Source organism: Sus scrofa, chromosome 9 (genome assembly GCF_054392235.1).
Source record: "Sus scrofa isolate SSC_HxYL_T2T_F1_AM1 chromosome 9, Sscrofa_HxYL_maternal_Yorkshire_Landrace_v2.0, whole genome shotgun sequence".
Classification (NCBI taxonomy): Eukaryota; Metazoa; Chordata; class Mammalia; order Artiodactyla; family Suidae; genus Sus; species Sus scrofa.
This window is the reverse complement of record NC_139391.1, coordinates 52403275-52420835: the sequence shown is the minus strand read 5'-3', so window position 1 is coordinate 52420835 and position 17561 is coordinate 52403275. Positions and strand designations below refer to the sequence as shown.

Sequence of the window (17561 nt, the reverse complement as noted above, 5' to 3'; positions counted from 1 at the left end):
TTGACAACAAAAACAAAAAATAAACAAATGGGACCTAATCAAACTTCAGAGTTTCTGCACAGCAAAGGAAACCCTAAACAACATAAAAAGACAACCCACAGAATGGGAGAAAACTTTTGCAAGTGAATCGACTGACAAGGGATTAATCTCCAAAATTGATAAACAACTTCTGCAGCTCCATACCCAAAAAACAAACAACCCCATCAAAAAATGGGCAGAAGATCTAAACAGACAGTTCTCCAAAGAAGACATACAGATGGCCGAGAAACACATGAAAAGATGTTCAACATCACTCATTATTAGAGAGATGCAAATCAAAACCTCTGAGGTACCACCTTACACCAGCCAGAATGGCTATCATCCAAAAGTGTACAAACAATAAATGCTGGTGAGGGTGTGGAGAAAAAGGAACACTAGTACACTGTTGGTGGGATTGTAAATTGGTGCAACCACTGTGGAAAGCAGTATGGAGATTTCTCAGAAAACTAAACATAGAACTACCATTTGATCCAGCAATCCCAATCCTGGGCATCTACCCAGAGAAAACCATGACTCGCAAAGACATGTACTCTGATGTTCATTGCAGCACTATTTACAATAGCCAAAACATGGGAACAACCTAAATGTCCATCAACAGAGGAGTGGATCAAGAAGATGTGGTACATATACACAATGGAATATTACTCAGCCATTAGAAAGAACGAAATACCAGCATTTTTTGCAACATGGATGGACCTAGAAACTATCATGCTAAGTGAAGTCAGCCATACAATGAGACACCAACATCAAATGCTTTCACTGACATGTGGAATCTGAAAAAAGGACAGAATGAACTTCTTTGCAGAACAGATGCTGACTCACAGACATTGAAAAACTTACGGTCTCCAGAGGAGACAGTTTGGGGGGTGGGGGGATATGCTTGGGCTGTGGGATGAAAATCCTGTGAAATCAGATTGTTATGATCATTATACAACTACAGACATGATAAATTCATTTGAATAATAAAAAATTATTAAAAAAAGAAATAGAAATCAGAAAATCAGAAATAGGGGAGTCAGGAAATCAAGTTTAACTCCCCTAGAAAAGCCTCAAAAATCCCAGCTGGCTGATTTTAGTTTGTCCTATAGCTCATGTGTACATATAGCCTCCCAAATGGAAATGGCCAATGGTTACTATTAAAAGTTTTTCTGTAAGAATTCTAATATAAGAGCTTTCTCAGGTTAAAACTACAAGTAGACAGGACTTCTACTTTAGGCTAAAATGAGTAACAGGGACTGAATTTGCCCTCCCACTTTAAACAACCAAATGAATACATAAACAAATCAACCCAGAAACCAACCAGACCAAATACAAAAAACAATGGTTTTCAAGACACTGGATATCAGGCCACAAAATACAGTGATCCTTGACAGATCAAAGACAAATGAAAACAAATGAAGTGAGCCCTCCAAGTGCCCAACTTAACCACAAAAGTTTCCAGGCAGCAGCATATGGCACAGAAAACAACTCTGGTAGGCTCCCAGAGTTCAGGAGATGAAAGCCAAAGTCCAAGGACACAGAAGCAATTAGAGTTCCTAAGAATACCAAGGGGAGAGAGCTGCTCAAAGAAAGCACTCCAGAAATCTACAGACAGTCTCCCAATACACAGTAGGACACTGTGCTCATATGTGAGGAAATGACCTGAGGCTAGGAACAGAACCATCCAAAAGAGAATACGGAACAGGGTACTGCCCTCACACAGAGCAGGAATAGAGCCTGTTCTCACCAGTCAAGACTTGGAAAAATTCATAATGCACAGAACATTGGGTAGAGTTTTCTGAAGATTTTACCTTACTAGTGGGGAATAATGATTAGTCCTAGACTAAGCACTGCTCCAGACACACCCAGCATTATAAAGGCAAAGCTCTAAAGTAACTTTGTTTTGCATCCCAAAACAAAGCTCAGGAAAATTTATATGAGAGTATGAAGATATCCCGTCACCCAGGGGTAAATGCACAATGTTGGACATCAAGTCAAAGATTACCAGGAATGCAAAAGAGGCAGTAAAATACAGTTCATAATGAAGAGACTAATAAATTAATCAAAATCAACTAGAATGTGCAGTTATTAGAATTAGCACAGAAGGACATTAAAACAGATAGTACGAGGAAGTTCCCATGTGGTACAGTGAGTTAAGGATCCAGTGTTGCTGCAGCTGTGGAATAGGCTGCAACTGTGGCATGAGTTCATTCCCTGGCCCAGGAACTTGCACATGCCACAGGTGCCAGAAAAAAAAATAGTACGACTATATCTTATATGTTCAAAAAGTTTAGACATAAAAATAGACTGAAATCGACTTCTCAAGATGAAAACTACAATTTCTGAGAGAAAAATGCACCGGAGAATAAGCCCATATTTTAAGAAGTGGAATTAATAATTAGTAAACTTCCAAAAAAGAAAGTAGTAGGCCCAGATGGGTAGACAAAAAATTAAGGAACAAATTATGCCAATTCTCTTTAATCTCTTTCAGTGGACAGAAACAGAAAGAACACTTCTTAACTCATCCTATGAGGTCAGCATTACTCCAAAACCAACACCAGAGAGATATTACAAGACTACAGACCATATTTCTCATGAACATAGAGGCAAAAATATTAGCAAATCAAATCCAACAATGTATATATATTTCATACCACAACCAAGTAGAATTTATGCCAAGAATGCAAGGTTGATTCAACATGGAAAATCAATTAATGTAATAGATCACATTAACAAGCTAAATAAGAAAAATCAAAAGATCCTATAAATAGATACAGAGAAAGTATTTGACAAAACTTAATACCATATGATTCAGCAATCGCACTCCTTGGTATTTACCCAAAGGAGTTGAAAACTTATGTCCACACAAAACATTTAAAACAGCTTTGGAGTTCCCGTCATGGCTCAGTGGTTAATGAATCCGACTAGGAACCATGAGGTTGCGGGTTCGGTCCCTGGCCTTGCTCAGGGGGTTAAGGATCCGGCGTTGCCGTGAGCTGTGGTGCAGGTCGCAGACGCGGCTCGGATCCCGTGTTGCTGTGGCTCTGGTGTAGGCCGGCGGCTACAGCTCCGATTCGACCCCTAGCCTGGGAATCTCCATATGCCGCAGGAGCAGCTCAAGAAAAGGCAAAAAGACAAAAACGAAACAAAAACTAAAACAGCTTTGTTTATAACTGCTAAATCTTGGAAGAAACCATGATGTCCTTCAGTAGATGAATGAATGGATAAATAAGCAGCTGTGTATATCCAAACAATGAAATATTATTCAGAACTAAAAAGAAATGACCTATCAAACCATGAGGAGATATGGAACTTAAATGTATATTACCAAGTGAAAGAAGCCAATCCCAAAAGACTACATAGTGTATGATTCCATCCATATGACATTCTGGAAATAGCAAAACAATGGAGACAGTGAAAGATCAGTGGTTACTAGAGGCTGGGAATGGAGGGAGGGAAAGGACGAATAGGCAGAGGATAAAGGACTTTTTGAGTAGTAAAATTATTCTGTATGACACTATAATGATGGATACATGTCATTATACATTTGCCCAAACCCATAAACGTATCATACCGAGTGAGATTTTGGGTGATAATGATGTGTCTGTGTAGGTTTACTTGTTCACAAACGTACCACACTGGTGGGGGATGTTGATGATGGAGGAGGCTCTGAATGTCAGGGGGCAGGGAGTACACATGGGAAATAGCTCTACCATCCTCTCAATTTTGCTGTGAAACTAAACTGCCCGATAAAAATAAGTTCTTTATTTAAAAAAATACACTGGGTGGGATCACCAGCAGACTAAATGTTGCAGAACTAAATCCAAAAGCATACTAATTGAAATTATCCAAAATAAACCACAGGGGAAAAAACCAAATTAAAAGGAACACAAAAAAGCAATTAATCCAATTAAAAATGGGTAAGGGATTGAATAGACTTTTATCCAAAGATGATCTATAAATAATCAACAAATATATGAAAAGATGCTTAACATCACTAATCATGAGGAAAATGCAAACCAAAATCTCAGTGAGATATCACCTCAAGCCATATTCATAACAATGTGAATATGTTTATTCATTTATTAACACTACTGATCTGTACACTTAAAAATGGTTACAATGGTAAATTTTACCTTGTGTTTTTTAACCACACACACAAAAAAGTATATGTCACATATATAAAGAACAAATGAAGGGGAAAAAATGAAATATAGTTGTTTTTAGGCACACAAAAACTGAAAGAATCCATCCTCAGTATAAGCATAACCTAGAGATATGGCAGGTTCAGTTCCAGACCACTGCAATAAAGGGAATATCACAGTAAAACAAGTTGCATGAATTTTTTGGTTTCCCAGTGCATATAAAAGTTCTGTTTACACTACACCATAGTCTTTTAAGTACATAATAACACAATGTACATACTGCAATTAAAAATGAATGCTATTGGAAAAACAGCACCAATAGACTTGCTCGACACAGGGTTACCATATACCTTCAAGGCATAAAAAATGCAGTATCAGAGTTCCCGTCGTGGCTCAGTGGTTAACAAACCCGACTAGGAACCATGAGGTTGTGGGTTCGATCCCTGGCCTCGCTCAGTGGGTTAAGGATCTGGCGTTGCTGTGAGAGCTGTGGTGTAGGCTGCAGATGTGGCTTGGATCCCATGTTGCTGTGGCTGTGGTGTAGGCCAGCAGCTGTAGCTCTGATTAGACCCCTAGCCTGAGAACCTCCATATGCCGTGGGTACGGCCCTAAAAAGAAAAAAAAAAAAAAAGAAAAGAAAAGAAAAAAAAAGCAGGGGAGAGTAGATGTCAGATATTTGCCATCTTCCATTATCTAGCATATGATGTAAGGGAGGCTCCATTAATTGATACACTTATTTTGTTGTTGTTGTTTTGTTGTTTTAATTATTTAATGAATTTTATTACATTTATAGGTGTCCAACAATTATCACAACCAAAATTTACAGCATTTCCATCCCAAACCCTCAGAGCATCCCCCCACCCCACAACCTGTCTCATTTGGAAACTGTAAGTTTTTCAAAGTCTGTGAGTCAGTATCTGTTCTGCAAAGAAGTTTATTGTGTCCTTTTTTTAGATTCCACATGTAAGTGATGGCATTTGATGTTGGTGTCTCATTGTCTGACTGACAATGAGTCACTCAGCATGATAATTTCTAGGTCCATCCATGTTGCTGTGAATGCCGTTATTTCTTTCCTTTTAATGACTGAGTAATCCTCCATTGTGTATATGTACCACATCTTTATCCACTCCTCTGTCGATGGACATTTAGGTTGCTTCCATGTCTTGGCTATTGTATACAGTGCTGATACGCTTATTCTGTGTATTGATACACTTATTGATTCAATGTATTGTATTGATACATTTATTGATTCCATCCTCCAGAGTTTTAGAGTATCAGCTGGCTCTAGGATCTGGTTTAAAATGTAAGTCAAAAACGCCCAAAATCCATTTAGTTATTTAGAAACATCATACATTTCACAAATAGCATTGGCACATGTGGTCAGTCCATATCTCAGGGATATGGGCATCCTAGGGCCTTAGGAAGAGAGGTAAAAATCCTGAACCATCATTCCTGGGAAGGAGCAAGGTTGCTCACTAGGTCAAGTGCCGTCCCACCTGGGAAGTTTTTGCTCACTCATTTTTTCAGCATCACCGCAGTGTATGATTCTTATAATAAGATTTGAATATTAAATTTGAAGAAGTACAATATCATCTGAAGGTAAACTGTGAAAAGTTAGAGATGTACACTATAAATCCTAGAACCAATAAAATAAAAACATCACAACTATTATAAAATCAAAATATATCACAGGATTATAAAAACACAAAAGAAGGCATAAAAAGAGAAAAAGGTGAAGAAAGAACAGATGGGACAAATAGCAAGATAATATACTTAGATCAAACTCTACCAATAACCACATTAAAAGTAAACAGTCTATGCAGTTCCCATTGTGGCTCAGTGGTTTAAGGACCTGACATTTTCTCTGTGAGGATTTAGTTCAAGTCCTAGCCTGGCTCAGTGGGTTAAGGATCCACTGTTGCCACGGCTATGGCGTAGGCCCCAGCTACAGCTCTGATTTGACCCTGGCCCAGGAATTTCCATATCCTGCAAGTGTGGTTGTAAAAAGAAAAAAAAGTAAGTAAATGGTCTAAATACCTCAATTAAAAGGAAGAAACTGTCAGACTTGACAAAAATCATGACCCAACTACATGCTGCTGACAAGAAATGAACTTTATAATTTTCTTTCTGTGTGTGTATGGTATCCTTGATTCTGGTTACCACGGTGATGATGGCCTCATAGAATAAGCTTGCAAGTGTTCCTTCTGCAATTTTTTGGAAGCGTTTCAGAAGGACAGGTGTTAACTCGTCTCTGAATGTTTGACAGAATTCATCTGTGAAGCAATCTGGTCATGAACTTTTGTTGGTTGGAAGTTTTTAATCACTGTTTCAATTTCAGCACTTGTGCTTGGTTTGTTCCTATTTTGTATTTCTTCTTGACTCAGTCTTAGAAGACTATCTTTCTAAGAATTTGTCCATTTCTTTTAGGTTGTCCATTTTATTGGCACAGAGTTGTTTTTAACAGTCTCTTATGATCCTTTGTATTTTTGTGCTATCAGTTTTTTATTTCTAATTTTATTGATTTGAGCCTTCTCCCTTTGTTTTTCTTTTCTTTTTTTTTTTTTTTTTTTTGATAGGCCAAAGATACATTTATTAAGATAGGATGCTTGTGAGGGACACAAGTGGGTAAACGAGGAGGTTCTGCCCCGAGGATTATATGGACTACATATTTGTAATCCAAGCAAAGTGCGGACTTCTTCCTCATTCTTCGAGTAGATTAGTAGATGTCAGGCTTACATCAATAGCTCCTCCTTAGTATTGGGTAAGAGAGTATTTGACCATATGAGGTCAAACTAGGACTGTCAAGGCGCTTATTCAAATCACCAGAAGGTGGTAACATACACTAAAATATGTTCAATCATCTCAGGATACTTTGGAATGTCATCTTTCCCTTAAATTCCTGTCTTTGGTCCCAAGGATCATTAACTTGCTGAACTTGAATGCGGGCCTCATTTTATTTTTCACTTAATGACTGGAGGCACATCTCGTGCTCTTATTTATGGTTTTGTAGTTAAGCAAGCCTGTTTCATTCCATGATGTTCTGATAGCTTTCTTGAGTGATCATTAACTTATCCCAAAGTTCCCTAGATTTCCCTCTGTATCTCTGGTCCCCTACCAGGACTTCTACAACTACCTGTGTAACTATCCTACTCTATCCCTATCATTTCCCCCTCCAACTCTTTTATACCCTTTATGCTTGAAGGTGGATATGGGGTGATGACTGTTTAGTAACTACTTCCTGCGGAGATAGGGTGTAGGCCTGTCTATGGGAGGAGTAAAACACCTAGCTAGCTGTCCCTTCTGTGCTGTGAGGGCAGAAAGCCAGTGTCGCACTGGTTAACATTATTTTTCCAGCCAACTTAGAAGTTAAATAGTGTAGGATGAGTTATTTTAGATGCTATCCCTTCCAAGGTAGTCTCCCAACCAGGTATTACTGCCCAAAAAGTTGCTGCAAGGGAATGGTATAGAAGGTGTCCAACAGTGTCCACAATGAGTAGGAGTTGGAGTGGATGGTATCTGGACTTATTCTCCTTTTATTTCTTGATGAGTCTGGCTAAAGGTTTATCAATTTTGTTGATAAACCTTTCAAAGACCAGCTTTTAGTTTCATTCATCTTTTCTATTGTTTTCTTCATCTCTATTTCATTTATTTCTACTCTCATCTTTATGATTTCTTTCCTTCTACTAACTTTGGGTTTTGTTTTTCTTTCTCTAGTTGTTTTTGATGTAAGATTAGGTTATTTGAGATTTTTCTTGTTTCCTGAAATAAGGTTGTTTTGCTATAATCTTCCCTCTTAGAACTGCTTTTGCTGCACTGACATTTGTCTCTAGGTACTTTTTGATTTCCTCTTTGATTTCTTCAGTGATCCTTTGGTTGTTTAGTAGCATTATGTTTAACTAAACATGTTTCTGTATTTTTTACAGTTTTTTCCCTTGTAATTGATTTCTAATATCATAGTGTTGATACTTATAGAACATTCCATCTGAAAGCAGCAGAATCCACATTCTTCTCAAGTGCACTTGGACCATTCTCCAGGAGAGATCACATGTTGGGCCACAAATCAAGCCTCAGTACATTTAAGAAAACTGAAATCATATCAAGCATCTTTTCTAATTGCAACACTATGAGATTAGAAATGCACTTTAAATATAAACAAATAGATTAAAAATAAAGCAATATAAAAGAAATGCTAACACAAGTTAAAAGAAGGTTGGAGTGGCTATATTAATATCAGGCAATGTAGACTTCAGAACAAATTATCAGAGATGAAGAAGATCACTTCATAATTATGGAGACAACTGAAGAGACACAACAATCCCAAATATTTATGTATCTAGTAATACAGCTTCAAAATACATGAAGCAAAGACTGATGGCATTGCAAAAAGATACACCAAATCCACAGTTTCAGGCAGAGATTTTTAATATCCCATCTCAATTATTGATAGAATAAGTAGGCATTAAAATGGCAAAGATAAAAATTTGATCAACATCATCAACCAACTTGACCTAATGAACATTTATAAAATACTCCACAACATTTATAGAATAGCAAAATACACACTTATGGAACAACAGAATACACATTCTTCTATTGTAAGGTTATTGAACATTTACCATGATAAATCAAATTCTGAGCCATAAAACAATTGTCAGTAAATTCAAAAGGATTCAAGACATACAGAGCACAATGGAATTAGAAATCAATAACAGAAAGATCCTTGAAAAATCTCGATACTTGTAAATTATATAACTCATGATCAAAGATGAAAAAAGGAGAAATTAGAAGGTTTTGAACCAAATGAAAATGAATTTATTAAGTGCTACTAAAGAGTATTTAGCATAAAATTTATGGCACTAAATGCCTACTAAAAAAGGAAGTCATCGAATCAATGTCCTAATTGTCTACCTAAAAAAACCTAAAAAAGAAGAGGAAATTAAACCTAATGTAAGCAGTGGAAAGAAATGATAAAGATTGAGGCAGAAATCAATGAACTAGAAAAAAGAATAGAAAAAAAATAATGACCAAAAGCTAGGGCTTTGAGAAGATCAATAAAATTGATAAATCTTGACCTTATCTGATCATGAAAAAAAGAGCAAAGACACCAATTAAAGATTAAAAACTTAAGAGAGATGAAACCACTACAGATTCTACAGATATTAAAAGGGCAATAAGAAAATACTAAGAACAATTCTTACCAAATAAATTATACAACTTAGATGAAATGACAAATTTGTCCACAGAGACAAACTACTAAAGCCTCATGTAGGAAAAAAACAAAAACAAACAAACAAACAAAAAAACTGATCAGCCCTACATCTATTATCAATGTGAAAACTGTTGTTAACAGCATTTCCACAATCAAAAGTCCAGAACCAGGGAGATTCACTGGCAAATTCTACCAAAAAGTTAAGGAAAGCACAATACCAATTCTGCATAAACTCTTCCTCTTAAATTAGAGCAAATACTTCCCAATCCATTCTATGAATAGGCTAGTGTTTCCCAGAAAACAAAACCAAAGATACTACAAGAGAACTACAAGCCAATATCTCTTAGAACACAGAAGTAAGTTCTAAACAAAATTTTTAGCAAATCTAATCAAATAATATATTAAAAGGATAATACATTATTACCAAGTGGTGCATAACCCCAGGAATGCAGGGTTGGTTTAACAATCAAAAAGCAATGTTAACCACCATATTAACAAAATAAAAAAGTAAAACTGTGATCATCTCACTAGAGATAAAAAGAAATTGACAAAATTCAACATCCATTCCTGATAAAAATTCTCAACAACTAGGAAGAGAAGGGAACCTGAGAAAATATTATAGCTAACATCATACTTGATGTTGAAAGACTAAATGCTTTCTAAGATTAGGGATTGTCTACTCTTATCACTACAAATCAGTGTTGTTCTGGAGGTCCCAGCCAGTATAATTAGGCAAGAAAGAGAAATCAAAGACATCCAGATTTAAAGGAAGAAGTGAAAATGCCTTTGTGGAGTTCCTGCCATGGCATGTGGGTTAAGAATCTTGATTGCAGTGGCTCAGGTCACTGTGGAGGTGTGGGTTCAATCCCTGGCCCAGCACAGTGGGTTAAAAGGATCCAGTGTTGCCACAGCAGCGGTGTTGGGTTGTAGCTGTGGCTCAGATTCAACCCCTGGCCTGGGAACTTCCATGTACCACAGGTGTGGCCATAAAATTTTTAAAAAAAAAGAAGAAGAAGAAGTAAAACTACCTCTGAAGAAGACATGATTGTATTAAAAAAAAATCCAATGGAATTAATGAGTACAAGATCATACCTTCAAACATCAACTATGTATTTCCATGTAGTAGCAGCAACCACAAAAAACAAAAAATCAAAAATTGAAAATTTTTAAAAATACCATTTACAGTAGTTTTTAAAAATAAAACTACTTTAGGATAGATCTGACATAAAATGTAAAAGACCTATACACTGAAAAATACAACTAAAAAAAAACTAAAGAACAACTAAACACATGTTCCTGGGTTGGAAGACTCACTATCATTAAGTCTCAACATCTTAATGATAGCAATTCTCTTCAAACAATTTATAGATTCAACACATCCCAATCAAAATCCAAAGTTTCTTGGGAGAAACTGAAAAACTGATTTTAAAATTCATATGGAAATGCAGAGGGCCTAGAATAGCCAAGACAACTCTGGGGGGGAAAAATTGGAAGGCTAAATTAGCTATTTGATTTCAAGCAAGATTATAAAACTATGCCAATCAGAACAGCATGGTATAAGCATAAAGACAGACAAATAGATCAGGACAACAGAAGAGAATGTCCAGAAATAAATCCACGCATATACGAACAACTCATTTTTAACACTTTTACTGAGGTATTATTTGCACTCCATAAAGTTCACATGACCATTACGCAATTTTCATCCTCCCCAAAAGAAACCTTGTACTCACTAGCAGTCACTCTTTCCACCTAGACCTAGACAAACACTCATTTTTCTGTCTCTATAGATTTGCCTATCCTTGACATTTCATATAATGGGGTCACAAAATATGTGGCCTTTTGTGACTGGCTTCTTTCACTTGGAATAATGTTTTCAAAGTCCATCCTTGTTGTAGCATGCACGGGTATTTAATTCTTTTTTATTGATAATATTCTACTATATAGATATACCACATTTTATTTATCTAGTCATCGGTTTGGGGGCATTCAAGAAGCTTCAACTTCCTAGTTATTTTGAATAATGCTGCTATGAACATTTTTGTAAGTTTGTGTGTAGATGTACATGTTCAGTTCTCTTGGATATAGACCCAGGAATGAAACTGCTGAGTCATACTGGTAACTCTATGTTTAACCTTTTGAGAAATTGCTCAACTGTTTTCCAAAGTGATTATAGCAACAATATATAGAAATTCACTGTATTTTTCCATATCTTCATCAACACTTGCTATAATCCATCTTTTTTTTTTTTTTCAGGGCCACACCCATAGCATTCAGAAGTTCTTGGGCTAGGGGTCAAGTTGGAGCTGCAGTTGCTGGCCTATGCCACAGACACAGCAACATCAGCGCCAGGCTGCATCTGTGACCTATACCACTGCTTGGTGCAACCAACCCTGGATCCTTAACCCACTGAGTGAGGCCAGGGATCAAACCCACATCCTCACGGACACTATGTTCTGTTCTTTACTTGCTGAGCCACAGTAGGAAATCCAACCCCTTTTTTTTCTTTTCAGTGGTTTGATGTGTGATCTCAGTTCCCAGACCAGGGAATCAAACCTAGGCCACAACAGTGAAAGTGCTGAGTCCTAACCACTAGACCACCAGAGAACTCTCCTGTCTTTTTTAATATGGCTATTCTTATGCATGTGAAGTGGTATCTCATTGTAGCTTTGATTTCCATTTCCTAGGAACTAATGATGTTGAGCATCTTTTCAAGTGCTTATTAGCAATTTATATATTTTCCTAGGAGAAATGTCTATTTAAATCCTTGGTCCACTTTTCAATTGGATTATCTTTTTATTATTGGGTTGTAAACTTTTTTTATATATTCGGAATACAACTCTCATCAGATATATGATCTACAAATAATTTCTCACATTATGTAGTTGTCTTTTCACTTTCTTTTTTTTTTTTCACTTTCTTGATGGTTTTTAATTTTGAAGTCCAACTTATCAATCTTCTCTTTTATTGTTTGTTGGACAAAAGATTTTGAACAAATGCACAAAAGCAATGCATTGGAGAAAGAATAGCTTTTCAGCAAATGGATATCCATGTACAAAAAAAACTTCACACCATATATGAATATTAACTCAAAATGAATTACAGACCTAAAAATAAAATCTAAAATTACAATCTTTCTAGGAGAAAACAAAAAAGAAAATTTTTGTGATCTTGGGTTAGGCAATGATTTCTTAAATATGACACCAAAAGTACAATCTATAAAGGAACAAACTGAAAGATGAAAATCTTTGCATAGCGTATATCTATAAACGATTTGTATTCAGATTATATTAAAGAACTCTTGGGAGTTCCCGTCGTGGCGCAGTGGTTAACGAATCCGACTAGGAACCATGAGGTTGCGGGTTCGGTCCCTGCCCTTGCTCAGTGGGTTAACGATCCGGCGTTGCCGTGAGCTGTGGTGTAGGTTGCAGACGCGGCTCGGATCCCGCGTTGCTGTGGCTCTGGCGTAGGCCGGTGGCTACAGCTCCGATTGGACCCCTAGCCTGGGAACCTCCATATGCCACGGGAGCGGCCCAAGAAATAGCAACAACAACAACAACAACAAAAGACAAAAAGACAAAAGACAAAAAAAAAAAAAGAACTCAATATAACAAGATAATAACTCAATTTAAAAATTGGGTTGGAACATACTTCACCCAAAACAATATACAGATGACAAAGTAAACACTTGAAAAGATGTTCAACATCTTCAGTCATTCAGGAAGTGTACTAAAACCACGAGATACCACTGCATACCTATTGAAATGGCTAAAATGAAAAAGACTGACTGTACCAAGTGTTGGTGATGATGTAAGGAAACCTGAACTCTCCTACACCGCTAGTGGTAATATAAAGTGGTACGACCACTTTGGAAAACAGTTTGATAGTTTCTTTAAAAAATGAAATATATACATACCATGATGATCCACTCTACTCCCAGGTATCTACCCAAGAGAAAAGGTAACATATTTCCAGAAACTTGCACACAAATGTTCACTGCAGCTTTATGTGCAATAACCAAAACTGGAGACAACCCAAATGTCCATCAACCTATGAATGGATAAATAAACTATGGTATATCCAGCTAATGGAATACTATCCAGTAACAAAAAGGAATAAACTCTTGATACCACAACAAAGACAAATCTCAAAATAATTACTCTGAATAAAAGGAGCTGGGCACAAGAGTACATGTTGTATGATTTCAGAAAATGTAAATCAATCTAAAGTGACAGAAAGCCAACCAGCTGTTTCCTAGGGAAGGGGGCAGGGGGAGAAATGAGGGATTACTAAGGGCATAAGGAAACTTTTTAGGATGATACATATGTTCATTACTTGACAATAATAGCAATTATGCATGTGAAAATATCAAAATTTATACTATATATAGTTTATTTAATCTTACCTACTAGCAGAAAGGAAAGGAGAAGCTCATCAAGAAAACTCAGAAAATCTAACTTTAGAGCTTTTGTTAAGAAATATAACTAATGCAGGGAGTTCTGTCGTGACTCAGACATGGGTTCAATCCGTGGCCTCGCTTAGTGGGTTAAGGATCCAGCATTGCTGTGAGCTGTAGTGTAGGTCACAGACACGGCTCAGATCCCACACTGCTTGGCTGTGGCGTAGGCCTACAGCTACAATTCAACCCCTAGCCTGGGAACCTCCATTATGCCATGGGTGCAGCCCTAAAAAGACAACAACAAAAAAAAGAAAGAAATATAACTAATTCAAAACCAGAACTTATAAATACATGCTGATAATGTCAGTTGCTAAAAATTACTTTGAAACAAATGAGCTATTGTTTTCTGAACAGTGGCATGAGGTCAATTCATACTCATACCTCTTCAATACAGCACGGATTGCTGAAAATTCTGGGCTTCTATCCATCTGTAGCAGGCTATTTACTCCAGGGGAATTATGGACTTCCTTTTAGTTAGATTAACACAAGAATATACTAAAAAGCAGGAAGCTGTACTACAAAGGCTGAAAGATCAGGAACTGGAAAAGTACAAAAAACTTGTATGTGGAACTAAATCCATTCAGATTCTGACAACTAATCCCTCGCCACCTTTAACAGAGTGACAAGGCCACTTTAAACAAAGATTTTCTTATAACTGTTCTCTCTCACTTGCCATTCTTTCTTGTAAGTCTAAATTGAGTACTCCTCAAAGGATACAGAACATAAATATAGCTTTTATGGTATGATTCAAACTCGTATGCAATATAAAATTGTAATAGGGTAGAGGTAAGAAATCTCATTATTGCAAATTGAGCAGAGAGCTATGTTTTTATAACCAGTAAGGATCAAGATTTAAAGGCATATAAGGCAGTGTACTAGACATGTGGGGGAAAACAAGACATAAACTTCTTCACAAATGACTTTAAAACATGTCACTTTACTCTCTTAAAATATAATGCATGAAATAAGTAAGAGAATGAAAGAAAAACATTGTAAGAGTACAAAAGTTAAAAGATGAGTCTAGGAGTTCCTATTTTGGTGCAGTGGAAATGAATCCGACTAGGAACCATGAGGTTGTGGGTTCAATCCCTGGCCTTGCTTAGTGGATTAAGGATCTGGCATTGCTGTGAGCTGTGGTGTAGGTTGAAGACGCGGCTCAGATCTGGCGTTGCTGTGGTGTGGTGTAGGCCAGCAGCCACGGCTCCAATTAGACCTCTAGCCTGGGAACCTCCATATGCTGCGGGTGTGGCCCTAAAAAGACAAAAGACAAAAGACAAAAAAAAATAAAAAAGATGAGTCTGAGACCACAGGCGCTCTTGGCTAGAGATCTACATACATAGAGCTCTTATTCCAAGTAGAGTCAGTAAAGAAAAGTAAATATTTTGAAGACATTTGTATTTGATTAGTTCAATAATTCCTTAGCTTGTGAAAAAGGCAAATGTGAAAAGATTTTTCTGTAGATAAGAAACCAAACTGAGGTTTTCAATAGTGAAATATAAAAGGAGCCAAGTGAATGACAATAGAACAGCTTAGTTACTAGTACAATGCTCTATACCAGTAAACTAAGAGCTAAGGAAACACATGATCCCCTTAGGTCTTGATAATGAGACAATTACTAAATGATGGAATCAGTCCCTTTACCCCTCTCCCCTTGCTATTCCTCTCCTCACAGTGAAACACCTCAAGAGAGCTGTCTAGACCTTCTGTCTCTATTTCCTGATCTCCTCTCCCACTCCAATACAGGTTGAAGACCCATCAATCACTCCACCAAAATAACTCTTTAAGGTCAATGGCAGCGTACAGGTCAATTAATCCACCTACTATGTACATTCTCAACAAGGGCAACATTGTACCCAATGTGGCAAAAATTGATTCGAAGGAATAAAATATCTTAAATATTTAAAGTTTGTGGCCCTCCAAAAAGTAATAGTACATAAGCAGAAATACACTACATCTAGGCATTCTCCCACTTCTTACTCTATGCCTTCTCCCCAGGTGACTTTACGTATATTGCCTGCCTCAGTTACCATACACCATCGCCTGTAACTCATTAAGCTCCACCTCCAGCATAGACCATTCCCCTGAGATTCAAACCTATTTAACTGCCTCCCAATTTGACATTCCACTTGAGTGTCACAAAAGTATTTTTCTGGGAAAAGAATCTACAGCTTTGGTCAGATTCTCAGGTTAAAAACTACTGCCATATAGTAATTTCAGAAAGGATCATAAAGACAAAAAAGGCAAAGTCAACTAAAAAGATTGATATAAACAATTATTCTATAAACAAGTTTATTCTCTTCTGATGTGTTTAAAGCTTCTTGCATATATATACCTTTTAGCTGATACACAAGAGAAACTAAACTAGGTTGGAAATCAACCTGTCAACAATATCGGTTTTCCACAGAGCATTGACGTGAATACAATTATAGTGGTTTGCCTGGTTATGCTACAAGGTATTCTGAAACCAGTGTCAGACTTTCAATAAAAGAGATATTTATATTCAGTAAGAATATAAATTGCAAATTGATTGTAAACTTGCTACACTGGGTGTGTGCACAACTGAACAAGTAGGTGTCAATATTTACATTTTGAAGAAAATCCTGAAAATAAAGTGATATCACAAGCAAACTACATTAAAAATATATTCTTATAATTACAACAACTCTTGTTATTCAGTTACCTTCCACATAAGTTTACACTACTAATCCTTTACAAATTTAAACAAAGATTGAGACCTAGAACCAAAAACGAGGGCTATCTCTGGCTCTATGGACTCATATTTCTTGAGCAATTACAGAAATTTGCCAAAACCAATACTATCAAATAAAAGGAATTGTGCATCTAAGAACAGGAAATAGATTTATTTCAGGAGCTAAAGAGGTGCTCTGTTAAAAAGAACTTCTCAAGGAGGTGAAAGAAATCTTCCTCTTTGGCACAACAGGATTAAGGTCTAATCTAGCACAGTCTAAATCTTTGCCTGCTGTTTTTCTGTCAACCTTTTTCTCTGCTTCTCCGCTTCTTGATTCTGATAGTATTCTTCCTTAGGGATGTCTGAAAGCATTATTAAAAATAATTTAATGTTTCCTATTGGACCCTCTACTTGGATTCCTTTAAGCATTTCAAACCCAATATGCCACAAACTAAATTTATCCTCTCTGCCTCTACCTCCTTCCTGGCAAATCTGTTTTATAGTAACTCATTTGCCCGGTGGCCTATGCCATAAACCTGGGACTTTCCCTTAAATTCTCCTCTGACAATATCTTATCAATTCTATCTCTTATGCCTCCCTCCTCACTGCCTTCCTGGCCCCAGCTTATAACTTAAAGTTACAGACTTCAAAGAGGTTAAGTGATGGAGTCAAACAAATCTGGGATTGAATCTCAGTTCTGCCATTACTAAGTGTGATTTTAATCTTAGGCAAACTACTTAACTTCTCTAGACTCATTTTCTCATCTGTAAAACAAAAATAATAATAAAATTTACCTCATAAAGTTACTGAAGCAGACAAATGAGCTAATGCTTCTAAAACCTTTAACACTATGCCTGGCGCATTGTAAACACTCAGTGCCTGATAGCCACAACCCTACAGAATTGTATATCAATTAAATGAGATGATAATCCATGTAAAGCACCTCACATACAATAAGGGCTTAATATTTAATAACCTTTAAAAAATTAATTTTACTTCTCATCTTCTCTGTATTACTTCAATAATCTAATATCTAATCTT

General features: G+C 36.7%; 1 protein-coding gene across 48 annotated transcripts in view; it reads right to left on the bottom strand.

Moving 5' to 3' along the window:
- The window catches only part of CCDC15 (coiled-coil domain containing 15), a 78919-nt gene that overhangs the window by 5960 nt on the left and 55398 nt on the right, over positions 1-17561 (bottom strand). For 10 of the 48 annotated variants that reach the window (XM_021063083.2, XM_084976542.1, XM_084976544.1 and 7 more), the window contains one exon: positions 4076-5767. The exons of 31 other annotated variants lie outside the window; for them this stretch is intronic. In XM_021063083.2, coding sequence (XP_020918742.1) covers positions 5731-5767 — 37 coding nt within the window. In that variant the 3' untranslated portion in view covers positions 4076-5730. Of the gene's footprint in view, positions 1-4075; positions 5768-16090; positions 16883-17561 lie in introns of those variants that run through there. 7 more of the 48 variants (XM_084976539.1, XM_021063084.2, XM_084976546.1 and 4 more) reach the window with 1 other exon arrangement.